This window comes from Furipterus horrens, unplaced genomic scaffold (genome assembly GCF_987537825.1).
Source record: "Furipterus horrens unplaced genomic scaffold, mFurHor1.1.pri manual_scaffold_10, whole genome shotgun sequence".
NCBI lineage: Eukaryota > Metazoa > Chordata > Mammalia > Chiroptera > Furipteridae > Furipterus > Furipterus horrens.
The window spans coordinates 73793015-73820269 of NW_028327180.1; the positions used below are offsets into that span (position 1 = coordinate 73793015).

At 45.1% G+C, this 27255-nt stretch overlaps 1 protein-coding gene across 1 annotated transcript in view; it reads left to right on the forward strand.

The window, feature by feature from the left end:
* PFDN1 (prefoldin subunit 1) overlaps positions 1-18906 on the forward strand; it is a 58268-nt gene extending 39362 nt beyond the window's left edge. Inside the window, exon 4 of the mRNA XM_090288186.1 lies at positions 18153-18906. Coding sequence (XP_090144312.1) covers positions 18153-18236 — 84 coding nt within the window. The 3' untranslated portion in view covers positions 18237-18906. The remainder of the gene's footprint in view (positions 1-18152) is intronic.
* Positions 18907-27255: the final 8349 nt, after the last annotated feature.

The following is a 27255-nucleotide window of genomic DNA, read 5'->3' on the forward strand; positions in this document are numbered from 1 at the left end:
GTAGGGATGAAAGAGAAGACTCAAAAGTTTGGACCTGTGATTAAGGAATCATATACATCCTTTCTCATTCTCCTGTCTGAGAGATCTAGAATGAGTTCATGGGAAAGGAGGCATTTCACATGGGCTTTGAAGGTCAGTCAGAATTTTGCTGGATAGGGCTGGGGGCAGAGGAGAGAGCATTCAAATCAATAAATAAAAATCTGGAAGTAGGGTGGTGGAGTGGAGGGTTGCAGTGAGAAATGAGACTGGAATAAGAGAAAGGAGTTAAGGCTACAGTGAACGAAATCAGCCTAGTTTCTGCTCATTTTGTTTAAGTGCTACTTGTTCTGGGGCAAGTCATTATTCGCAGTGCCAGTGCTATTCATTCAACGTGGTTTCCACACAGCAGTCCGTGTGTACTGGGCTCTACAGAGATTCCATATGTTATGGGAACAGGTGTGCCACTGATAATTCATAGATCAGTGTTTCCTAGTCAATTTCCAAGTTTCAAAAGTAATTTTAAAAGGAAATTGAAAGTTTGGTTTGGGCCATGTTAACCTTTGAGATATTATTAGACAGTTGGATAAATAAATCTGGACCTCTGGGGTAGTGAAATAAAAATGGAGAGTTGTCTGTAAATTGTCAGTTAAAGTCATAGAACTGGATTAGGTCAGCTAAGGAGAAAAGTTAGCTGTAGAAGGGGTGAACAGCATTAATGGACCAAGTCCAAGGGCACTGAAACAGGATATGACACTCTTGAGAGAGGTGTGGATGGTGCAGTGAGTCCAGAGCACTGAGTGAAGGCCCACGCGGGCAGGCCCGTGCTGAGAAGGCGCCCAGCTGTAGGGGTCGATTCACTCCACGGAGAGGGGGCTGTTCAGGCCCTTGGTTTTGTGGCCGCAGGGGCTGTCAGCTCAGTTGGACCCGAGTTGCAAATGCTTTTTGGCTTCTTACCCTTACTAGCACTGATCTGGAGTTAGGCAGACCTGCTCTGCTGAGGGGGGCAGGTTTGTTCCCTCAGGGAGGGAAGGTAGAGGCTGACATCAAGTCAGGCCTCTCCCTGCAGGCAGTGGTTGAACATGGTTCGTTTGCAGCAGAAGAGACCGGAAACTATGCCATGTATCTGTGGTAATTTGAGTAAAATGTGAGGGAAGTGGAGACTTACATGGGTTTTGAAGATTAAAAGTTCCCTAAAGGGATTTTAGCATTACTAATACCTTCACCGTTCCCTGTACACATTCTCACATATGCACACACTTATAGGCATTTTCCTCCACTCTTTCAGTATATATTAATAAAAGCTTCAACCTTTGGAATACTTTTTTAGTTTATCTTAACGATTCTTAGCAAGTATTTGGTACTGCTTTTCTTTGCTCTGATATGCATAGCATAATGCCTTGACGTAATAATTAAGAATATGAATCCTGGCAGTAATTTATCTTTTCTTATGGCTGAATAGTAGTATTCCATTGTATTTATGTACCACATCTTTATCCAGCTGTCTGTTGAAGGACACTTTGGTTGTCCCCATGTCTTTGCCACTGTGAATAATGCTGCAGTATAGGGGTGCATATATCTTTGTGAATAAGTGTTTTCAAATTTTGGGGGTAGATACCCAGAAGATGGGTTGCTGGGTCATATGGTAATTCGATTCTTAATTTTTTGAGGAACCGCTGTACTGTTTTCTGTAGTGGCTGTACCAGTTTACATTCCCACCAGCAGTGAATGAGGGTTCCTTTTTCTCCACAACCTCTCCAACACTTGTTATTACTTGTCTTGATAATGGCTTTACTAACAGGTTTGAGGTGGTATCTCATTGTAGTTTTGATTTGCATTTCCCTAATAGCTAGTGAAGTTTAGTGTCTTTTCATATATCTGTTGGCCATTTGTGACCATGTGGATGGAACTTGAGAGTTATTATGCTAAGCAAAATAAGTCAGTAAGAAAAAGCTAAGAACCATATGATTTCACTCATGTTGTAGCTAAAACTCATAGTCACAGACAACAGTATTGTGGTTAGCAGAGGGAAGGGGGGTGGGATAAAAGGGGCCAAATATATGGTGATGGAAAATGATTTGATTTTGGGTGGTGGGCATACAATGCAATATACAGATCATGTATCATAGAAATGTAACTTGAAACCTATACAGTCTTACTAACCTATGTCATCCAATAAATTTAAAAAAAAAAAAGAATTTCGGAATCAAATGAATATGAATTTCAACTCTGACTCTGCCACTTACTTCCACTTTAGTAAACTACTTATTATCTCTAAGCCTAAATATCCTCTTCTGTAAAACAGCAACGATAGTGTTGATGGAGAGGGACGATAAATAACCCCTTTATCTCCTGCCTAAGTGTGGAACCAACTGAAAGGCAGATTGATATACACATTTTTACATATTTTACCTTTACTATGTATAAAGATTAGGCTCAAGGATGTGGCTTAGGTGTGCAACAGTAATAATGGTTTCTAACTGTCCAGAATTAGGCAGACAAATTTGACGAACTTATCCAGCAAGTCTCTAGAAGTGTGGGACAGCCTGATAGAGCCTGTCTATCAAACTCATGAGAATGTGTTCCTTCTGCAAGCAAGTCATATCCTCGTGGAGTGGAAGGAGCTGTGCCACAGTTCCTTTTCCCAGACATGCTAATCAGAGAAGCCACTGGTCTTCCTGAGAGTAGATTGAGGAGGCCAGAACTATAGCTGATGAAAGCTGGGGTGATGAGGATAAGCATTTCTCCCTTACAGAAAGTTCCTACCTTGTAATGTAATATGTGTAAATCACTTGATGCTGTGCCTGGCATACAGTAAATATTTGGTAAGTGCAGGATTTTGTTATTTGCATATGGTGGATGCTCAGTAGCTATTCACTGATTGAGCAGATTGCCACCCAATGCTTTTTTTTTTCTTAATTTGGAAAAAAACTAGAGATATACAACTGTACACAGCTAATTTAACAAACACCTGTGTACTTACCATCCAGATAAGAAATGTCATCATTTTATAGTATTTAGTCTCTTTTTGGTTTGTTTTTTACAAAAAATAAAGCAATACTAATGAAATTGAAGTCTCCTTTGTTACGTCCTGCCCAACCCCCCTCGATCTCATTCCCATTCACTGAGAGCAACTGCTAACTGGTATTTGGTATGTAGCTTTCCATTCTATGTTTCATAGCATCTTATATTCAACAAATGGCAGTGTACAGCAGTGGACAAAAGTAGGGTAATAATAAATAATGATAAATAATAATACAAGAATAAATTGTTTCACCTACTCACAACTATAAACCTACTTTACTCACCCCTGTATTGTTTATATCTTTTAATAACTTGCTTTTTTTGAGCTCTACCCACACAAATATATATAGTTCCCTTATTTAATTGCTGTAGGGTATTCTATAAGAACATTTAACTTTCTATATTTCACTCAAAGGACCTATTGTTGATAGCTTTAGTATACACCATGTAAGTGTGGCAAAAAGACCCGATGACTCCTTCCACGTGTAGCATAAAGAACAATTAGTAGGGCTAGTCAGTGGGCTTGAGGATGCAAGTGTTGCTCTTAGTTCCTAGTAGCTATATGGATTCTGTGGTGAAGCCATCACATGAACTTGGTGACCTTTGCCCATGTTTTAGAAATGGAGATCATGTGTGTACTTCACAGAACCAGAACTGTAATTAGTCAGGGAAGGAGAGGGAGGGAGATCAGAGTGGGAATCCAGGATTCCAGTTTCTAGATTCCAACCACTATTTCATTCACTTTTACTCTGAAAGAAATGGGGATTCCGAGGCCATGGTTGGATACTTCCAGTAGCTGGGCCTTCTAATTTTAGTGGTCCTTTTCTTATAAAATGATAAGCTCCTTAAACACCAACTCTTTGAGTAAAGAGATTATAAGTGGCTTCTAAGTGGCCTAGCATCTGGAAATTGAAGAAAGGGCAAAATGAAAACCACGCCTTGAATCATGTTTGCAAGAAGTGTGCCAAGGGCTCTTTTATTACTCCAGTGTCATAAACTTAATTGGTGTTATGTCAGCTACTTAGATCAGAGCCAATAGCATATTAACTTGATTCTGTTTGTACCGGTTCCATGGTAACTTGGGTGGGTGTGGAGTTAAGGCAAGTGGCAGCTGTGACGTCTGGTCTATAGAGTGATTTCATCATGATATGAGCTCTGCATCACCCCGGATGGAGAAATGTCACTTGGGTGATGTGACCTGACCTCTCTGTGCCTCTCTGAGCACTTCAGAGTAATTTGAGCGAAGACCTTGAGTTGTTTGTCTGACTTAGAGGTTTAGCTTAAAGTTAGAGAACAGCAATTTCTTGGTGATACTGACAGGTATAACTATGCATTTTCCTTTTCTCTTTCTTAATGAAAAGGAAGGAAGGGGCTTTTGGTTGCTTTATAAATAGCCCTTTGATATTGGAGTGTATTCGTGGTTCTCCTGTTCTGCCCTCTGCTGACCTATACAAATCAGCACAGGAGGTGCCTATGAGTCATTCATCTGTGCCCACGGTGGCTTTGAGCTCTTGCTTGTTTTCACTGCCTCCAGGTCCTTTTATGGGTTTCCAGTTGCCATATCTCTCTTTTTTAGTTGTATAAATATATTACTTGATTGGAAAGTAGTACTGTGATAACACAGACGTTTCCTTACCCTTGTTTGTCCATTGGCTCTCCCAGAGTGTCTTATTAACTGATTAATCTGAATGTTTAGTGCTTCTGCTGATATCATTAAAGTTAATTTTCAGAAATTGATTATATCATTTTATTTTACCATGGCCAGTTTGTGTATGTGTTACTCTTAAGTGTTTAGGTGGAGTAAAGATAGATTTGCTGTGAAAATAATTCATTAGGAACTTGCCTTGCCATGCCTGTTTTTAAAACAGGGATTTTGTGCCCTATCTTTTCTCCTTTGTGACACAGCATTTTGAGAAAAATAGGAATTAACTTTATTTTTAGTTGAGGTAAAATTCCCAATGTTGTGCACCCATCACCATGTATGATTCTAGAACATTTTTATCATCCCCAAGAGAAATCCCTTACCGATGAAGCAGCCACTGCCCATTTTTCCCCCCAGCACTGGCAGCCATTAACCTGTTTTGTGTGTCTACAGATTTGCCTATTCTGGATTTTCATATAAATGGCTCATACAGTATGTGGCTTTTGTGTCTGGCTTCTTTCACTTAACTTAATGTTTTCTAGGTTCATTTTTGTCATACCATATAGCATGTATCAGTACTTCATGGCCTTTTTATAGCAGGGTAATATTACATTATATGGATATACCACATTTGGTTTATCTGCTCATCAGTTGATGAACATTTGGGTTGTTTCTTCATTTTGGCTGTTATGAATAATCCTGTGCACACTCACAAGTTTTTGTCTGAACACCTGTTTTCGTTTTTCTTGGATATATATATGTAGGAGTGGAATTGGTGGGTCATATGGTAATTTTATCTTTCAGCTTCTTGAATAACTGCCAAACTGTTTTCCACAGCAGCTGCATCATTTTACATTCCCATCAGTAATATTGGAGGGTTCTAATTTCTCCACATCTTTGCCAGTACTTATTTTCTATTTTTGATTATAGCCATTGTAATGGGTGTAAAGTATTGGCTATTATTTGTATTTCCCTCAGACTAATGAGGTTGAACATCTTTTCATGTGCTATTGGCTATTAATATATATTATTTGGAGAAATGTTTATGCAAGTTCTTTGCTGATTTTTAAGTTGGGGTTGTATATCTTTTTGTTGTTGAGTTGTAAGAAAATAGAAATTCTTGACTTGCTTGGACAGAGTATAGGATTAGGCTGACTTCAAGCTTTTGCTGCACATACCTGCGTGTTAGCCTTGACCCCAGGGTTGAATCAGTCACACCTCCACGTCAGAGAATCCAAGGTGTTGCCTTTACTTCCTCACTCAGAAGGCACACCCTACTCACCTACCCTTTTACCACGTCTCCAGGCCAGACTCCACAGTAAATACTGTTGATTTGATCCTCTTGCTCTTGTAGGACCAGGGAAAGCTAAAGACAAACTGTAACAGTAAAACTTGTTTTATTTGCTTATTTGGAAGGCTTGTAGAGTTTTAATAGACCTTGCTGACTCGGTTTTCTGACCCTGGAGAAGCAGAAGTAAAACAATGTATATTGGGAAACTTCTTGCTTTTATAAAATTTGTTTTCATAATATTTCTTTATTATGTACTGTGTATATTTTTCACATATGCTGGAACTTAGGAAAGTATTCCATCTGGGCTGTAATTTTTAGGCAGTTTTGTTTGTTTATTTTGTTTTAGAAAGGAATCAGAGAGCCCAGGGTTGTGATACTGGTAGTGGTCTCTGCATCTTTTTCTTGATTTCTTTTACTCAGTTCCTGAAATGACAAATACTTGTCATGTTTATTACACTGTCAGTATGTTTATACTGCACACAATTCATAGCTCTGGCATTAAGCGGTCTCTGTAGGATATTCTCTCTGCTCCTTTATTTCCTGAATGAAGCATTTCAGCCCTTCTGATCATTTCCCTGGGCATTATTATATTGACACTTGTACAACTATTGTTGGGCCTGTGCAAAGCCCAGTGTCTCATTGAAGATAGCAAGTAAAATTATTTGTCCCGACACTGTAGTACTTGTGCTCTTGGGGCTCGTCTGTGACAATTAAAAATATCAAGTAATTTTCCTTCATGGAGTTTTGGGGTCATGTCTCAAAGAGCCATAGAGGCCACTTGATATAGCACTGCCCTCCCCTGCCCCTGACAGTTTCTGACATGTCACTGTTTCTGTTTGAACAATCACCCAATGATTTCTAGTGATTGCATCCTTTTTACTTAACTACTCCTGGTTTCTTGACAGTTTCCCTCACGTTTAGTATTATTTGCTGGTTCCTCCTCTTCTTTTCAGTCTTACTAAATGTTGACTTTCTATAAGGCTAAGTAAATTCTGTTATTGTGCTTTTTTTCTCTAGGACTTTCAATCTTTTCATGGCTTCAAGTACTACCTGTATGCAAAATTATATCTCTAGCCCAGACTCATAGGAGCTTCAGACCCAATCTAGTTTTCTTTTCACATTTCATTTAGATGTCTTACTGGTTCCTTAAATTCAAAATGTCTAAAAAAACTAAACTCATAATGTTCCCTTAGGAGTTATTCTTGACACCCCCCCCACTCCAACTTCTGATAGCTAATGAAAGTTATAGTGAAGTATTTGTTGAAGTCCTCTTGTTGATTTTTCTCCTGAATATTTCGTAAATCTTTTTTTCTCCATCTCTATTGCCACCACTAAGATACTATTATGTCTTTCTAGGACTATTGCAATGGCCTCCTAACAGGTTTCTCAACATTCATATTTACATTCTCTAGTCCAGTGCTTCCCAACCTTTTTCACATCACAACACCCAGGAAATAGTATTTGCATAATTCATTGGGGTAAGGGTGCTCAAGGTTGGAGGTAGCTGCTCAGGGGGGCTTTGGCTGCCCTGAATCCACCCAGCCACTCTAGGAACTAAAGACATCAGTATCTTAGCCACATATGTTACCACTGGGCATTCTGTGGGAAGCTCTGTTCTTGCTCTCCGTTGTGGCCAGAGTGTGATATTTTGTTTTCAATGGAAATTTGATTTTTGTCACTCCTTCTTGACACCTGGTGGCTTTCCATTATCTTCAAGGTAAAAACTAAATTTTTAATATGGTGTAACACCCTGCATGATCTGGCACAACGTCACCAGCCTCATCCTTCTATATTCCTTTGTTCTCATATGTTCATATTCTCTTTCTCTGTCCTTCAGTCTGGCTGTTGTTTAGTTTCCAGACATGCCATGCTCCATTTGACCTTTGCACATGCGGCTCTGTTTGCCTGGAATTGCTCACTCCCCAACTCTAACTTCTTCACTTAGTTAATTCCTACCCATCCTTCAGAGGTAGTTCAAAAGTGCTTCTGTGATTTCCTTGATTATATCAGGTGTTTCCTCCCTTAGAAACTGCTCTTCTCTCAGAGCCCTCTTAATATGGTAGTTAAATGTCTGTGTATGAATAGGTGTGACTTGCTCTAATCCCAGTGCTCCTTGTGTCTCACACATATTGGGTGCTCAGTAAATGTTGGTCAGATGAATTATGTGTCAGTTCTTGGTGCTGGGGACAAAGCATTAATCAAGTCAATAAGTTCCCTCCTATATGGAGCTTACATTCAGATTCAGATAATAAAGAAGCCAGAAAATATGTAGCAAAGGTGATGTTTTAGAGTTACTCCTTTTAATTGAGTAATGAGGAAAGTCCTCTTTGAAAATGTAAAATTTCGGCTAAGATCTGAATGAAAAGAAGCAGCCAGACACTTAAAAGTATCCAGAGGAAGAACATTCCAGGTGGAAGTACAGATGGTACCTTAAAGTTGGAATAATTTTGATGGAGTTGGTTAAGCAGTGAAAGGGGGAAGGTGGGTTGATAAGGTTGGAATGCTTGGCAGGGACCATGCAGGCCCTTGTTACCCAGGTTAAGGAGTTTGGATTTTATTCTAATTGTTACAGGGAGACATTAGAGGGTTTTGAGCAGAAAGTAACCTGATTTACGCCCTGGCTGGTGTGATTCAGTGGACTGAGTGCCGGCTTGCAAGCCAAAGGGTCACCGATTCAATTTCCGGTCAGGGCACATGCCTGGGTTGTGGACCAGGTCTCTGGTTGGGGGCGTGTGAGCAGCTACCAATCAATCATCAGTGTTTATCTTCTTCTCCTTCTCCCTCCCTTCCCCTTTCCCTAAAAAAATAAATAATTTTCTTTTATTTTTAAAGAAAGTAACCTCATTTACATGTTAAAAATTCATGATGAACGTTCAGGCTAGGATGTTGGAGGCTTAGGCTAGGATGGTAGCAGTGTAGCTAGATAGAAAGAATATGATTTAGGAATATATTTGGAGGTAGGTTAAGAGTTGTTGATGCATTGGATGGGCTTGATTTAATTTTTATATAGACCATATACAGGTTTGTTTAATCATGAAGATTTGTTTAATGTGTACACAAAATATACAAAAAACTGGGCTAGATTCAGGAAGGAGGGGGTGAAAATTGGTGGAAGAAATATCAATAGCTTAAGATATGCAGAAGACGTCATCTTACTGGCAGAAAGTAGCAGTGATTTGAAATGACTTCTGATGAAAATGAAAGAAGAAAGTACCAAAAGCAGGACTGCATTTGAACATCAAGAAGACAAAAATCATGACTACAGAAGAAATACAACTTTAATACAAATAATGAAGATACCAAAGTTGTTGAAGATTTTGTTTACCTTGATTCAGTCATCAATTCAAATGGAGACTGCAGCCAGGACATAAAGAGGAGGCTGAGATTCAGAAAGGCAGCAATAGAAGAATTAGGAAAAGATCACTAATAGCAGAGATGTGTCATTAGAAGCCAAGGCTAAGCTCATTTACACCCTCATATTCCCAATCACTATGTATGGATACAAAAGTTGGACAGGAAAGAAGGCTGATAGGAAAAAATTGATTAATTAGAAATACGGTGTTGGAGGAGAGCTTTACAGATACCCTGAACTGCCTGAAAGATGAACAGATGGGTTCTAGAGCCAGTTAAGCTTGAAACATTGCTGCAGGCAAAAAAAAAAAAAGACAAAACTGAAGCTGTTCTACTTGAGGCAGAGGTCTTTGGAAAAGACAGTAATGCTGAGAAAAATAGAAAGTAGCAGGAAAAGAGGAAGACCAAATGCAAGATGGATTGACTCCATAAAAGAAGCCACAGGCAAGAGTCTACAGGAGCTGAGCAGGGCTGTTGAGGACAGGACATTGTGGACATCGCTCATTCACAGGGTAGCCACGAGGCAGAGCTGACTCAATGGCACATAACACAAGTAGGGTTTAAAGAGAAGAAAATAATCAGGGATAGCTTCTGTTTTTTTGTTGGTTTGTTTGTTTCTGTGATTTTTAAGTTGAACAATTAGATAAGTGCTGTTCAACGAGATGGAGAAGACTGGGAGGGGATGAGGTGACTATAAATCAGTTGTGTCTGTTGTAGGCACATTAATGTTAAGTTTGGGTTTGGCATCCACGAGGATATGTTTTGTAAGCAATTGGATGTGTAAATCTGGAATTAAGAGGTCAGGGTTGGAGCTATAAATTTGGGAGTCATTTAAATTAATGTTTAAAGCTATGAGACTAGATGAGAGTCCTTAAGAGAAAGTATAGATGGGGAGAAGAGTTGTTCCAGGACAGCTTCCTGGAAAATGCCAACATTTTGAAGTTGAGCAGAGGAGGAGAAGTCAGCAAAAGAGAACTTAGAAGGAAGTGACCAGCAATGTGGGAGGAAAATAGGAGTGTGGTGTCATGGCAGCTAAGAAAAGAAAGTATTTTAAGAATTGTGTTGAATGCTTTCGATAAGTAAGAATGGATTGAGTAAGAAGAGAATAGAGAAATAACCACTGGTTTGGGCAACATAGAGCACATTGGTGAGCTGGACCACAGTCAGTGTAATAGAGTAGATGGATATGATTGGAAAAGGCTGAGGAGCAAATGGGGGGTAAGGAGGTGGAGGCAGCTACTAAAAACAAGTAGTTCAAGAGGATTTGCTGAGAAGGGGCGGAGAGAAAGGGGGCAGTCCTACAGGGTTCAGAAAGATTAAAAAAAAATGATTTGCATCACCAAGAAGGATGTTACAGAGGAAGAGAAATTGAAGATTAAGAAGAAAAAACTGTGGGAGTGAAATTTTGAGAAGGCGAGTGGAAGTGGGTAGTGCCCAGGTGGAAGGGTTGCGTTTCACTAGAAGAAAGAACACTCATGTTATCAATAGGGAAAGAAAGGGAGTGTGTGTATAGGTGGAGGTTGCATACCGGATCTGGTAGTGGGAAGAAGGGTATTCTCATCAGATCGCTTGTATTTTGTCAGGGAGCTGGGAAAGAAGAGGGAGGAGTGGAGAAGGGAGTACAGTAGATTTGAGGAGAACAAGGTATGAAATAGTTATTTTGGGGAACAGACAGGTGAACATATTAAGGAAGTTTGATAGCATTTCCAGACAGTGTTAAGTGCCCATTTGAGTTTCATGGCCCTGAATTAAAGGGAATCATTCAGCAGTTAAGTGTTTTTCTCCAGCAGCATTCAGCTGTTCGGGTACAAGTATGGACTAGGTAGATGGTTGGATTTAACGTGGGTTGGCATGTAGTCAGGCAAGTGAAGCAGAGGGAGAGAGGGGCTAAGGAGGAAAGGGTGTTTACAAGGGAAATAAATATCAGTGATGGACAGTGAAAGCTAAACAGGGAGGAGGTGGAAAGGCCATGGAAGCATAATGTATAATGAAAAACTTGTCGCTGGGTGGTGAGGTTGAAGAAGTGTTGGAGTTATCAGACAGGAGTGACCTGAAGAACTGTGTAGTGTGGTGGTGAAACTGACATTTTGGTGGTGGTGCAGTTACTGGTGTTGACAAGATCTCTAGTGTGTGACCATCGGCTCAGTCCCTGAGTGGGGGTAAAGTAAAATTTGTGAGGGAAAAGGAGGTCATAGGATGATGGACCACCTACATTCATGCTGAACGTGCCTCGAGTGGTGCAGCAGTGGTAGAGAGGAAGAAGTGAGCCATAAGTGAATGAGGGACAGTCCCCAAGGATATTAGTTAAGTAGCTGTGACAGAGATTACAGCACAAAGCCAAAGATACTGTCTGTTCTTTTATAGAAAAAATTTCCTGACTCCCACTTTAGAACAGTGGTTCTCAAACTTTAGTGTGCCTCAGGTCATCTGGAGGGCTGGGAAAACACAGATTGCTCTGCTCCACCCCTAGAATTTATCATTCCATGGATCTGACTTGGCGCCCAAGAATGTGCATTTCTGATAAGTTCCCAGGTGTTGCTGACACTGAAAAAATTTCCAGGGATACCACTTTAAGAGCCATTGCTTTAGATATTTAAGGTAGTGGTCAGGTTCCTTCTTCCCTTAAATCTTCTCTGAGCCACATGTCCCTACCTACTTCAGCTGCTTATCACTTGACATGATTTACTGGCTTGTCTCATCCATTTTAAGCCTGGTGTCCACAAATGTCATGATTCTGTGAATGAAGCCTGATCAGTGCCATACGCTTTGGAGCAGGTGTCCCTCCTGGCTCTCCGCTTACCTCTGAGCTTGCTTTCTACTTCCTTCCCCGGGTTGCCTGCTGGACTGGGCTGTGTCTGGGACTTAAATGAAGCAGATGCCTTAGGGAGAGCAACAGTAGGCAGAGATCACCTAAACCCTAGAGGAACTAAGGGGCCGAACCCCTACCGGTGTGTGTCTGCTCTAAGGTGCTTGAGTAGTGTAAAGGTTTCTTGGGCAGACCAAGCGCTTATCCTTTGGGAGTCTGACTCCTTAACAGTATTTGGTGTCAGGCTCTCTTAGCACATAAAAGAACACCTGGGAGAAAAACAAGGTCAGTCAGCTGAACCAAGGCTTTTACCCTTGTTTTTCAGTAGAGGAACCTCTTAAAGATATTCTGAAAGCAGTTTCTAAAAGATGCAGAGACAAGAACCCCGTCTTAGATTTCTCTTTATTCTGCTCCCTGCCTAAAATTGCTTTCTCTTTCTTGGAGCTTGTTTTCTAGTTATATATATATATCCTTCAGAAGTTATGTTATAGCCTAGTTGTGTCCTTAATTGTGAAGTGGATGTACCCGATGAGGTCACAAGTGGACATGTGTGCTTGGATCAGTGGTCTCTTAGCTTTAAATTCCCGTTCATGTCGAGTCTTTCCTGCCTCTGGTGAGTGCGCCTCGCCCTGCCGGCCATGGTAGCACTTGCCCTTTCAGAGGTCTGCTTGCTGCTGCTTGCTGCGGCTCTGCCCAGCTCCATCTCGTTCCCTTTCTGACTTCTCTCACTGTGCCCCCTGTTGCCTTTCTTTTTTTCTCTTCCTGCTCCTGGTTCCGGCCTTGTCTGCCAAGAGATGTCTCCTCAGCCCTCAGTGAATTCTTGGCCTCTTGCTAAACTTACCCCCTGTTGGCAGCTGGCACCCTCTGGCCATTTTATGGTTCTGCAAACTGAGAGAACACGAGAATCATTGAGGCCCTTGGGTTTTTAATTTGGAGGTCATGGTTTTAATTTGGAGGTCATGGGAGAGACAGTGAGAAGGTAGCCTTTGCCTCAAGTTTTTAAGTTCATAGTAGAGCTTGAAGTTGGCAGTTGTCTGCAGAAGCTGGGAGTTCAGCAAAGGAAGAAGTGTGTGGCCAGGGAAGGTCAAACTTGGGGTCAGAGACGTGGAGCGCAGAGCAGAGGGTGTCTGAGCACAGATCTCAGGGGCACCAAGACTGCCGTGTCTGCTGCTCCTGTAGCCTGGATTGGGGGTGGGGTCAAGCCAGAAGGTCTGCGTTTATCTCCCTGGTCTCCCCCTCCCCAGAGCTCCATTGTACTTATTTATTTTGTCTTTAAGAGTTCATTTGAAGAAAGAATTCTGTGACTAAAGAAAATGGGGGAGTAGGGACACTGGTATTGTCCAAATTCTGATTTTTCAAATGGGGAAATAGAGGAGGAGGGGAAAACTTTTCTGTACCCTGAGAAATGACAAACAGGAAAAATGTTAATTTTGAGAGAGGACAGACTTCCTAAGAAAACAAAAAAGTCTGTAGAGAGAGCATCACAAGATGAACTAACTCAGGAGTCTGTTTGAGAGACTTGTGTCACGTCCTGAAAGTTGTAGGGACTTGAGCTTCTTTATTCCGTGAGAGGATAAGAATGAAACACCAGCCCCTCAGTCTGACTCCCAGAAAGAAGAACCTCAGGCTGATGAGCAATAAGTCCAACAATTTCATTTCTCTGGCCAAGCTGAGCCCCACAGGAAATCTCAGAATTTCACATCAGGACAAGGCCCCACAAGAATGTCGCTGCACCCAGAGCTTTGTGGTTTGGTGCCACTAGAGAATTTCCTAGGGAAAGTGTTCTGAGGGAGATTGCCTTAACAAGACTGAAAAATGCTGTAGCGAGGCCAGCAAATACCTTTCCAGGACTCCTGGTGGGAGTTTGGGTTTAAAATGCCTCCTGGAGTTTATAGAGCATAGCCCCCTTGTAGCTCACAGCAGGCCTGTTACTGGACAGTTTCTCAAGGGATGGTTTATTTTACGGGTTGGCCTGATGAGGCATTAAGGGCCTGTCCTGTTTGTGGGAGTAAGGTGTTGATGCCTTAGACCTATGTCTATCCAGAGTCAGAGGCGAGAGGGCATTGCCAAAAACTGCAAACCATCTTGAAGGAGAATGGTCATTTTTTGCCTTTGCTTCCTTTGGTGGGTGTTCCTCGGCCATTCAAGTCAGCAGGGAGAACTAAAAAGCGGTGTGTGTATAAGTAAATCAGTAAGGCATCATTTCCCATAATAAATACACTTTCATTCAATAGGTATTGAGTTCCTAGTATGTACCATTCATTCTTCTAGACACTGGGACTATATCAGCAAACAGAATGAAGTCCTGCCCTCATGGACCTTTTCTTGTAAGGGAAGACAAATTCTGCTCCTGGTGGTGATGGAAGCTATGGAGGAAAATCAGAATGAGAATAGGGAGTATGGAGCTGCACTCAATCAAGGTCTTTCCCATAGGGTGACATTGAGAAAGGCCCAAAGGAAGTGAGGTAATGAGTAATGTGGCTGTCTGGGAAGAGTTCCTATACAGAGGGCACAGGCCAGGCGGGACCATAGCAGGTAGATGCAGGAACAGCTCGGAGGCCACTGTGGCTGGAGCTACTTGAGTGAGAGGGAGTTGTGGGTGGGGAAGTCAGGGAATCAGCTGAGAGCAAGACTATGTGGCTTTTCGAAAAGGCTTTGCCTTTTACTTTTGTGTAAAATGCATTGGAGGGTTTTTGTTTTTTGTTTTAAATAATTTATTTATTGTTTTATTATTTATTTTTAGAGGGGAAAGGAGAAAGAGGGAGAGAAACATCACTGTGGTTGCCTCTCACTTGCGCCCCCAACTGGGGACCTGACGTGCAACCTAGTCATGTGCCCTGACTGGGAATCGAACCAGTGACACTTAGCTCGCAGGCTGACGCTCAGTCCACTGAGCCACAGCAGCCAGGGCTCGTTGGAGGGTTTTGGGTGTTAAAAGATCGCTGGCCACTGTGGAGGAGAAACTGAAGGGGGTTGAGGGCAGAAGAAAGGAGACCACTTACGAGGCTATTCATTAAGGTCATATTTTGGATACATTTTGAGATAGCTAGCAGGATTTGCTGGTTGATTGGATGTGACAGAAGAGTGAAAGATGACACCAAAGTTTTTGTTTTGAGCAATTGCAAGAATGGAGTTGTCATTTACAGAAATGGGGAAGGCTGAGGTCCACTGACTTAAGTAGTTTTAGGAAGAAGCTGTAGGGAAGAAGCTGTAGAGATCTACAGAGAAAAAAGTTTGATGTAATCATTGGTTCCATAATTTTCTCCATTCTTTGGCAATCTGATTTGTATTTGGGTTAATTATACCACAGTTTGGGGGGAAAGAAGTATGGTCCCAAAGTACTTTTAGGGGTCCTTACCCTGCCTGTGAAGTTCAGTGTGGTCAGAGGCTGTGGGTCCAGAACAACCTTGGGGTAGAGTCTGTCTCTAGGGCCATCCCTCATTTCAGGTGCTATGTTGGTTTCCTGGGGCTGCATAATTAATTACCACAAAGTGGATGGTTTAAGACAACAGAAATTTATTCTCTTACAGGTCTGGAGGCTAGAAGTCCAAAATCAGTGTTGCAGGTCCCTGCTCCCTCTGAAGGGTCCAGGGAAGAATCCTTCCTTTCCTCTTCCGAGCTTTTGGTGGTTGCTGAGCATCCTTGGCCTTCCTTGGCTCGTAGATGCAATCCTCCACTCTGCCTCCATTGATGTGTGGCATTCTCCCTGTGTCTGTGTGTCCCTTTGTCTTCACATGGCCTTCTTATAAGGACACTAATCATTGGACTTAGGGCCCAGCCTCATCCAGTATGACCTCATCTTAACTTGGTTGCATCTTCAAAGACCCTATTTCCAAATTAGGTTACGTTCACTGTAAAAGGGGTTAGGACTTCAACTTATCTTTTTATGAGACTCAATTCAACCTAAGACAGATGCTTTGGTCTGGGTTTGATTATGAGGGTTCTTTGAGTTTAATTGTGTTTGAGGATGAGACAAGACCTACTGAATTACAATTAGAAAACAGGTTCCTCTGTGCTAAGGATGCTCCATCTATTGGGATGAAAAAATTTTTTTGTGTGTGTGTGTTCGGTGAGTTTAGTTAAACTGAAGATTTAAAAATAGACAAGTTCATTTTGCATTATTTTTTGAAACTTGAAGACTTTAATTAGGATATGCAGTGGTAAAATCATGAAAAAATCATGTAACTGGAAGTGGAAGACAGGAGGAATAAACATTACAGAATAAAGAATTTTAAAGATAAGAATTACTTTTATTTTGCTCTGAATTTGATGGGCCAGAGGCCTGGGCAGAAAGCTCTTGCTCATGTTCCAAGTTTGTGGTTTTGCCAGTTGGGGCAGCAAGCTGGCCGCGATGGAATGTGCACACCTGGGGCCCTGAGCCCAGGGCCTGCATGATGACTGCAGGAGTACCGCCCATGTGCTCCCCTGGCCTTTCCCTTAGATCCCCACGGGGTGGATGCTACATGACACTCACTGTCTAGCTGCTGCTCCCCTTCTGTGCAACACCCAGTGCATGTACATTCTTTAGCGGTGTGTCAGGAGTTATTAGTATTTCTTTTTAACTCAGCACAAGTACAGTCTAAGGGTTGTTCATCAAAGGAAGTTGAAGTTCCCACTCTGATATCACAATGATAGAACTATATCAGGTTTAGCAATGTAAGTAAACAAAATTCTTTAGCGATAACATATATTTGTGGCCATCAAATTATGGTCATTCTTTTTATGGTGCTCCTGTTGTTTGTAAGGAATTGTGTGCAAGTTGGACAGATGGGAGATGGGTAAAGAGAGAGGACTATGACTTTCTTGTCTTCAGGAAATTTGAAGTAGGGAAAAGACAAACAGGAATTAGAGGTTCACACAAAAACTGATCAAGATTTGTGGATGCCACAGCATTTGACACCTATAGGAAAGCGTCTCTAAATGTATTGTTTAATAAGTGTCTAGACAGAGAGTGGAGAAGTTAAGAGGCAGGAATATGTAGAGAGGGTTAGTGGTGCAGGCCTCGAGCAGCAGAGGCCTTCATTTAGATTTTCCTGCAAGACCCATCAGACCAGGCCGCTCACCTGTCCTCTGCCTCAGCCTGGCCCTGGTTTCCCTGGGTCTTCTGGGCACTTCGGTGGTCAGCATGAGGCCACAGCTGCTCGTGTGAAGGGGTAGGTTTGAGAGAAGGGCATTGGCTGTGTCTGGGCTACTTGGGCCGGGGCTCTGCATTGCTGGCTCCAGTGTGGCTTAGTCACATGCATCCTTGCAGGGGATTATTTTGACTGTTCCTCAAAAAGAAAGCCTTCATTTCATGTCTGTTAAGTGGGAATGCAGCCACAACTATGTCCTGAGGGCAGAGACCAGTGGTGAAGCCACCATACTTCTGGGGTGACCACAGGGCAAATAATATACAGACATCACTTCCTTTGACTAATCTTTTGTAATACTGGTCCAGATGTGGCTCCTGCAAGTAAAGTTCTTTGTCTAAGTTGAGATTTTAATTTAGTACCCAGATGGGGTAAGAGGTAAACTTCCAGATGGTCTGTTTTACTCAATGTGTCACTGTCCTGGATTCCTAACAGGCAGCAGTTTCATTAGAAAAGAGGATTTCATCTTGACTCACCTGCCTCGGTGAGACATGTGATACAACTTTTTAGGACTCAAAGCCTGTCATCTCACTGGACAGAGCAGAGGGTACACTGTCCATTCTGCAGTGGTGGCTGCTACAGGGCCTGGCCGGGGCCATGGAAAACCTTGAGAGACAGTCTGCTGTGAGGCCAGAGCTTTGTCCTGGAATTTCCTGGCCTTTGTCTGGTGTAACTTCATGAACCCAGATGCCTGTTTTTAGTCTACTTCCTTCTAGGGTAAGAGCACTGCTGCCTTCTACAGCACTTCTGCTTTCTGTACCAAGTGACCTCCTCCCCTTGTGGGTCAGGGGAGCACTCTGGCTCCCAGTTGACAGTATGCTCCTGGATGTCACTCACTGGTCACAGAGGAGAAGCCATGACCATTGGGCATAAAAGTCGCATCTGCCAGCCTGGCCCATTCACCCTGACCCTTGTTTCTCTCTCATGTTGCAGCAGAAAAAATCCTACCTGGAGCGCAGTGTGAAGGAAGCTGAGGACAACATCAGGGAGATGCTGATGGCACGAAGGGCACAGTAGGAGGCCTCTAGGGGAAACCTTTCCTGCTGACCCCTCCCATTCCTGGCAAGGACAAGGGGTTCATGCAGGGAAATGGCCTCTGCTTTATCCCAATGGACATTTTATCTGGATGGTCTGGTAACCCTATGTTTTTGCATCACCCTGCGCCCCTTTCAAATCCCAGCCCCGTAAGTTTTATCGTAGCTCTGCCTGCCTCCCCTGCCTAAGACACCCCTCTCCCCTGGGGGTGAGTCATGAGCTCCCAGGAGAGAGAAGGCGCCAGAGCAGATAGGGGAGCTCTGCCCACACCCCCTACTAGTCATGCTGGTCAGACCAATAAAAGGCATCTGTGCTTCTCTGCTAAGTCTGCTTTTCTGGAGCTGAAGAGAGAACAGAGAGGCAGAGGTTACCTCTCGCCCTGCTCCTCCCTGTCCCTCCCTGGGGCTGTGGCCCTAACCCTTCTGCATTGAAGCCTTCCCCTCTTCTTTTTCCCCTTTCTGATCATTCGCGTAAACCCCTCAAGCTCACAGCCACCGTGGAACGTGCAGATAAGAAAAAAAGGAGACCAGAGCATAGCTGAATTTAAGTGAGCAGGACCACAGTTCCTTGGTGGCAGCCTGCCTGAGATACCTCTCCTGCTTCCTCAAACATCCCAAAAGGCAATTCAGTAATAAACCGGCAGCACCTCCAAGACTGTCTCCCTTTGGTCAATGGTCAAGGTGGACACGACAATCCTGAGACTTCCTGGAGGCTTGGGGGCAGTGTTGTCCTGGAGCTGGCTTACCTTGGCTCGGAGCAGTTATTCAGTTTTTAGGACTTTTGTTGTAAGCCATTTGTTAAATGCAGCCATTATTAAAAATTAAATTATGTAACTACAATTAAATTATTAAAGACTAAGGGTAATAAATATATAAAACATCCCTTCCTAATAACTAAATCTGCCCATAATCTATGTTTTTGAGGTTAACAGTCTATTGTACGTGGATGGTGGAACTACATAGAGGAGCCCTCTTGTGCTTCTCTTCCCAACTCCACATTCAGGACATCATGGCAGCTTGAAGTCAGCTGTGGTGGGACGATTTACTCCACAGAAATCAGGTGGTACTAAAAAAATTCTTGGCTTTTAGTTTTTAAAGAGAGCAAGCTGGTAGCTACAATATTTATAAACACATCACTGCTCACAGGGAAGGTAGGCAGGGAACTGTCAACTGCAGCCTCTTGGGGCTGGCAGGGCAGGCCCGTTGAGGGACACTGACTCGCTGCTGTGGCAGCTCAGCGCCACCCTGTGGCTGGAGCTGAGATGGGTGGCCTGGCTGATGGGTTTGAATTATGACAGCTCTTCTCTCTTGTACGTGTGTGTCACGGAGGTGGGTGTGTGTTGGGAGGGCACCGCAGGAAAAGAAAGCTTTGGGTCTATCCCCACCTTGACTGTGGGCTCCTGCCCCCTTCCTGCCAGAGGCAGCCCACAGTTAGGAAGAGGCCCTTCCCTAGGCTCTGGGTAAAAGTGGGTATGGCTCATTGGTGAGCCTCTTTGTGAGTGGGACTAGGGAGAGAATGCTGGCTTGATGGGGACCCCAAGATCTGGCTGAAGGTCACCCAGCCTCGGGACATACTTTCCTAATAACAACCAGCCTACTCTCACATAGCAGCCAGAGTGAAAGGGTAAATACTGGAGAGTGACCACTAGCTGAGGTACCCAGGGCTTCAGTTTTATCTGGAATAATTCAGACAGTTGAAGTTTAGACAAATTTGTTGAAACATAGAGGGTGTCAGCGGAGAAATCATTCTGTGGTATGTTACATTATGCCACTACCTTGAATGTATAATTTAAAAATTATATATTTCATAACTAAGCCTTTGGCCAAAAAAATAAAAGGAAAGTCATTTAGCACATCTGTGAAAGGCCAACAGGAAATGGATTTTGAACATTGGAAAGATCAAGTCACTGAATTAAACAGCAGCAACCCCTGCTAACCTACAATCCCACTGTGTAGAAGACAGAAGTGTCTGTGCAGAGCTAGTCATTTATTTCAGCAATCAGAAGAGATGGGGGCAGGCACACCTGTTGGAGGTGGCAGCAGAGCTGGCAGGACAGCAGGGGGCTGGTCAGGTGAGCATGTCCCAGAGACAGCAACAACACAGAGCGGTCCAGCAGGCTGTGAGGCAGGTGGATGGGCCCAGGTCATCCCTTCTTTGGTCTTCCACCACATACACTGGAGTGGAGAGAGAGGAGAGGGTGAGAAGGAGCCTGGCACAAACCCTGAGCCCTGCAGAGCCCATCTTAGTGCAAAACAAATCCACAGGTCAAGAAGGACCCTGACCACCCTTAAAACTTGTCAGCTGACTTACAGTCGACATCAGCCTCTCTTCCTGAAAGGACATCCTTAAAATGGCCGATGGTCAGCCTTGGCCTCAGAGAATCTGTGGCCACTTTTAAGAAAACCTCAAAACCACCATCATCATCAAACTCAGTTAAAGGCAGTAAGGATTTTAAACTTTGAAAGTTCATGAATACAGGAATCTTATAAATTAAACCAGTCTTTTGGCAATCTTTGTTTAGTTCTCTTTTTGCACATCTATTTTCATACCTCCTCTGTTGGTAACTTCCTCTCTGGAGCCAGGAATAGTAGCTAGAATACGCCAGGTTAGTAGTACGCTTTCCCAAGTTCTCCCATTGTATCAGCTGCCCTCCAGAGACATCCCTTTTCCCTTCTCTCCAGGCACATGTTTAATCTCAGTCCACTTTCATTTTGCCCCACACAGCAACATGGGCAAAGTTGTTCTGGGTCTGGGACATAAGAGCCACCACCAGGAAAGCCTGGTCTAAGAGGAGGAGACAACCTGTTTATTCCGAGGCCTGATAAAGCGTATCACCTGATTCAGTCCTAACAGTAACCTTGGGATAGATATTATCATCATTCCTATTTCACAGGTAAGGAGCTCTAGGCTTACAGAACTTAAGTCTCTTGTTCAAGTAAACATGACCAGGCAGGAGCAGGATCCGAGCCCCAAGCCCAGCTGGGACAGAAAAGGGACCAGCAATGAATGGGCTCCGGGATGGTCCTCTCTTACACCAGCCAGACCCCACCCTACCCACTGGAGGCCTGGGCACTCCAGACCCTGGGGTCACCGCAGCAGGGAAGCCCCAGATGGGATGCCATCTGCCCAGATGACAGGCCCAAGTCCCCAACCTCCTCTTGATCCAGGATGGGCAGCTCTGGACATGGAAACTGAAGACACAGTTGGCTGCAGAACCTCTTGAATAACCCCTTCCTGTATTCTCCCTGCCAGAGCCCTGGCTCTGCTGCCCCTGGGGTATACAGAGGTGCCTCCCCTCCGAGCTCTGGGAGCAGACCCAGCCCAAGGTTAGGTTGCCATGTGAAAGGCCCTGACGGTTCTCTTAAGCTACCGTTTATTGAGGGGTTCATAAAAGTGCCAGAGCCTGTGCTGAGGATCTTCCATGCCCAGTATCCATGCTCTGTCTTCCCAGCCCTGTGGTACAGGTATCGGGACACCCATCTCCTCACTGCTTCCCCTTCTCCCAGCTTTTCCCTCCTGTTCGAACCACAGACCCTTGGGCAGCTTAGGGAAACAAAAATGTCCCCGTCTCACTTCCTCTATTATTTTTTCCTTTAGTTCCTGTTGTCCTTGCCAGGGCGTATTTCACATGATATACTTCAAAACTTGGGGCAATGGGTGCTTTGAGCTCATTACTCCCAGACAAGGCCTACGGAGGTTAGAAACAGTCGGTCTGGTGATAGAGTAGAGGACTCCAGATCCGAGGGCTGCGTCAGCCTTGATAGGGTGGTTAGTGCTGTACGTCCTTCACAAACCCGAATCCCTTCTTTCCTGGAGCAACCAAGTCTTCCAAAGCCCTTATGACTTTTTCCTTCCCATCAGGTGGGGACAGAATCTCTGCCCCCAAACTGTCAAGAAGATGGGGTAGTGAAAGAGTACATGGGGGAGGGGTGGTCTAGGGGTTAGAGCAACTTACTCTGAGGAAGGCCTCACAGTTCCTCATAGCACCCACTGTGGGGTCCAGATATGGCATATTTTTCAACTGGGTCTTCCTAGATGCCTTACCTACCTGGAGGGTCTGAGGTACTGCACCCCAGAAGGTGCTGGCCACACTGAGTCTCAGGGCCTAGTCTGCCCCGGGACACCCAGTGGGTGAATCTGCCTGAGAGCTCCCACACCCCTTGGCTGGCCAGTCAGTATGCAGCCCCTATTGCCTGAGTCCTGGGCTATGACACCCTCCCTGGATAGTTGAAGCCAGGGGACCCACGTGCACTGAAGCTTCCTTCACTAGCAGTACTGCGTATCCAGCAGGAGCTGAGGCAGAGATGAGGCCAGTGCAGGTGTTCCCCATCCAGGCCACGTGGGCCTTCCTGGCAACTGGCTCTTCTGGCAAGCGGACATAAAAAGGGGGCAGAACTGTGGTTATGTAGGATGTTAAACAGGAAGCTGAATGAACAGTATACAGAAACTGTACCATCTCTGCAACTCATATGGAAGTCTAAAGTTATTTCAAAATAAAAGCTTTTAAAAAAGAAAAGGGGGGAAGAGATCCAAGAGCAGTTGGTGGTGGGGGTGGGAGCGGGCACTGCCCTTCCAGGCAGTTCAGCAGCCAGTGCCCAGGTGGGGACAGAGGTTCTGGTGCCTGCGGGGGCTCCTCAGATTGAGCTCCTTGGAGATCAAGTGCCCCCCTGTGGCCAGTTGGAAGAAGGGGCAGGGCCTGACTGGGCCATTGGTTTAGATGCACATCAGCCAAAAGGCTAACCCTCCCATTTGCTCTCTAGTGTCTCAGTAGCCAAGACCACCCTATTCAACCAGTACCAGAAGCCTGTGCCCTAGCCCCAGGCAAGAAGGGACTGAAGGGACTATTCCCAGAAAGCTACGGCTGAGTTGGAGATAAGGCTGAGGGGCACCCTTCACTGGCATGTCTCTCTTGCCCCCAAAGAGCCCGATGGCACCCACCTTCAGTGTTCTCAGCCCCAGCCCTGGGTGGGGCCTACAAAGGGGCAGGTACTCAGAACTTTGCTGTGTGAATACATGTGGAATTGTGGCGGGCGGGGGGAGGGGTACAGGGAGAGGGGTGTATGAGCATATAGTTGTGACCCAGAGGCCCAGGCACATCTTGGGCGCACAGCAGCTTTGGGAGGAGCTGAGCAGCTTCTGTCAGAAGCCCCACTTACCCTCTTGCCTCTGTGCTGGAAGCACAGTAGACAGATGGAAGATGCTTGGAGGCACACAGCCTGACCGCCAAGACCTGGGGTCCTCTGTAGGGTCACCAACCTGTCCTCTAGGGCCACCAACCCACCACCACCTAGCCCAACAGACACATCAACCAGCAGCCCCAAGTTCTAGGACTACTGTATTGTGCATCCCCAGGGGTGCCATTCACACAGCCTGGGTCTGGGCAGGCAGTGGGCAAGTGGAGTTTCAGGCCACACGGGCCAGGGCAGAGATGACTTGCAAGAAATGTGAGCAGAGGCCTTTTCAGCTGAAGGCTCCTCAGTCAGCTGCTTCCTGGAATCTGAAACCTTTAGTTGCTCAGCTCAGACATTTTAAATGATTAATCAGGTGCTGGAGGTAATGGAGCCTTTTAGGCCCACCCATTTGTGAATGCATCACAGCCCAGGAAGGCGAATAAGCAAACAAAAAGACTGGGGCCTCCTACAGAGTTCTGGTATTTGGGGCCTCCTTGCTCCAGGAGCTAGGAAGCCACACCTTGGCCTCTCAGGGCCCAGACCAGTGTTGGCACCCAGGGCTGCTCCTCAATTGTTAAGACGACCACAGCCACGGCACCTTCCAGGAAGTGTCCCCCGTGGAAATGAGAGTTCTGCCAGAGGCAGGCCTGTAGCCTCAGTCGCCCTCAGCCCACCTTGAGCATCTTAAGCCAACAGCAGATGCCCAGCCAGCCTTTCCAGAGGTATCAAAGGATGCTGGAACAGCCCTCCTACTGCCCAGATCAAAAGGCAGAGAGGGAGGGAAATATCTTCCAGCACCTTAGAAGTAAAACCTTGATGGATCCTGTCCCTTCCACACAGGGGAGAGGGGAAGAGCACACAACTTGCTGAGGATTCATTTCCAACTTTTCTTGAATGTACATGTGTAGTTGGTTCACTTGTTACTCAGCACAGGGGGTTGCACTGGTGAGAAAACCTGTTCTAAAGGCAGGGCCACTGTGTCACCTGCGCAAACCCGTGAGCACCAGGTAAGTATGCTGAGGGGGACAGCAATGGGGAAGAGGGTGGCTAGGAAAAGCAGAGGTGATCAGGAGTGTGTAATTTTCTCTGGAGGCTGAAGTTAGTTAAGGACAAGAGAAGTCAGGAATACCTTCACTTTCTTCTTCCTCCACAGGGAGGCGGGATATAGGGCTGGCAGCATTGGCACAGCCTTGGCCCAGGCTCTGGCAGCAGCTGCCTTTGCCTGCTAAGCTTGGGGCCTTTCCCCGGCCACCTGGGCCTCTGCCTGCTCTGTTCCTCATGCCTCCTGTAGCTTCAGCTCTGGCCTCACTGTCTCTTCTGTGAAGCTGAGAGTCCAGTGAGGCCATGTCTTCCGAGTCTCCGTCCCTCTCTCTGCTTCAGTGTGCCAAGATACCCACTCCCAACCAATTCACCTGCCCACTCGCGACATCGCTGCCTGCCACCCAGCTGATCAGTCATTCAGCCTGCCATCACTCTCTAGACAGTGCCAGGTGTTTATGTGGATTGGTCTGGAAAGGGTGAGAGCTTGCTGGCCCTGTTCTGACATCTCCACAAGTGCAGCTGCCACCATATGAAGGACATAGTTGCTAGATAAAACCAAGCAGCCCTCTCAGCCCAGACCAAACATTCTGAGATTCTGACCAGAGTCTAGGGAACCCAGGCCCGTCTCATCCACAGCGTCCAGAGGAGGGATGGGACCCAGTCCCCCACGCTGCTCAGTCATAAGGCCAGCTTGCACTTTAGCCCTGTCTACCTGTCAGTCCTATGAAGAGTAGACCTGATAATTTTCTATAAACAGTAAAACCAGTTAAGTACACTGACATTGTGCCAGTCTGGTAAGCAGGACTGCACTGCCATCACCTCCTGGGTCCTGGCTTTGGGCTAGACCTGCTGGGGCCACTAGGACAGGGTTGGTTGTAGACCCTGGAACGACTGAGACCTCTTAGAATGTAATACTGCAGGTGCAACTGTCTTGGGGATCATGGCAGCCAGTCATTTTTTACTAAGAAGAGGATGCTGAGCTCAAAGAAGGGAAGTAACTTGACGGAGGTCATGTAGTAATCAAAGGTCCTAGAAGGCTTGTCACCTGGCCCAGTGCTCTCTGCACATCAAGATTAGGCTCATTGCAGATTAGACAGCAGACTGGCTGCAAGTGATCTGAAATGCGGCCGTGTGCGGAAGGGTGAAAGGCCTCTCCTCTGAGCAGGAGGGCAAGATCTAGTCCTTGCCCTGCTCCAGAGTATGTCCCCAAGAGAGTTGGGGCCCATGACCTCAGAACCACCTGGGAGAGGGAATGAATTTCAGGGTCCCCCTCCTGGCAGCCACTTGGCAGTCTCCAGGCAGATGAGTGGGTGTGACGGCCCAGAACAAGGCACCTCTAGGGGTCAGGAGGAGAGGTGGCTGCAGGCGTCTCCACCCCCTACCCCCCACCCCTAGGAGATCTGCTTCTGACTTCTTGGCCACCCATCCCATGGATGGTTTCGTTGTTTAAGGACAGCATGTACACGGGCTCTGGAGGGGTGCTGCCACCAACAGGCCATTTGACCCTGAACAAATCACAACTTCCCTGTGCCACAATCTTCTCACTTGCAAAATGGGGAAAGCAGTGCCTAAGAGCTTACATTTTATGACAAAAGCAAGACAATGTAAATTGCTTGGCCTAGGACCTGGCATAAAGTGAAGAAGGGAGGACTTCATAAATAGGAGCCACAATATGATGACACCCTACAGAAGGAACCGCCGGGAACTTCTCATTCTGGGTCTGTGTGGACAGGGGCTCCTCCAACCCACTCACATTCAGATCAGCATTTGTGCGTGTGGCCCCAAATTATCACAGGATGACAAAAGCAGAGGAACGAGCAATCTGTGTTTAGCACAGCTGCTCATTAGCACAGCTGCTCACAGGGAAAACGGGAAGGAGAACCACCCCCTGTGGCTGGGCAGAGGCTGTGTGTCCTGGGGGCTAGGGAAGCAGAATACACACGACTTCAGCTGTGCTGAGACCCTTCAGAGACTGGAGAGGGTGAACTATTTAGAAACCTCCCATTTCCTTACATAAAGGGAGTAAGGAAACCCTCATACATAGTATGTGAGCATCTGCTTACATGTGATGAGTCTGTGACTATCATGAAGACAGTGTAGACCCTAAGGTCCGAAAGAAGAAACGGATATGAAACATGATATGAAAGAGAATGGTCAATTTACACGGGTTGTACATATTTAAGACTAAAAACTGAAGAGTAAGGTGTTTCTACTATGCAAAAAAAAAAAAAAAGCCAATCAATCGTGTGTGATCGGCCCACAACTGAACCTTAAAAATTCCATTAGGGCTGGTGGCCTTGTTAATTGACTCTCAGGAAAGGAACTGAATTTTCTGGGGACAAAAGAGTGTCTTTAAAGAGGCAGCTCTCTTTCCAGCCTGTTTTAGTCTAGGAAAAGAAAATGCAGAAATGGGGTAAAGGGGCTGACAGCATTTTCTATCCATGGTCACAGAATATTAAAATGAAGGGACCATCCTCCTCCTCCTCTTCCCACCCGCTTACCTCCCAAATGGAGATGCTGCAGAAGACAAGACAGTTGCTGAGGAGCCTGAACAGGGTGTGTGTGAGAGAACATACAAGTGCATGCCACTTTCCTCATGTGACACTCAGTGCAGTGCTGGGAACTGACCAAAGATACTTTCCAGTAAAACCATGCTATTCTGCAAGTGAGAAAGTAGAACTCACACCACTTAAATAACTGAGGAAATAAACGTGCGTGCACGCATGCATGCACACACACACACACACACACACACAAAAGAGGCCAAAACCAGGACCCACATCCCTGCT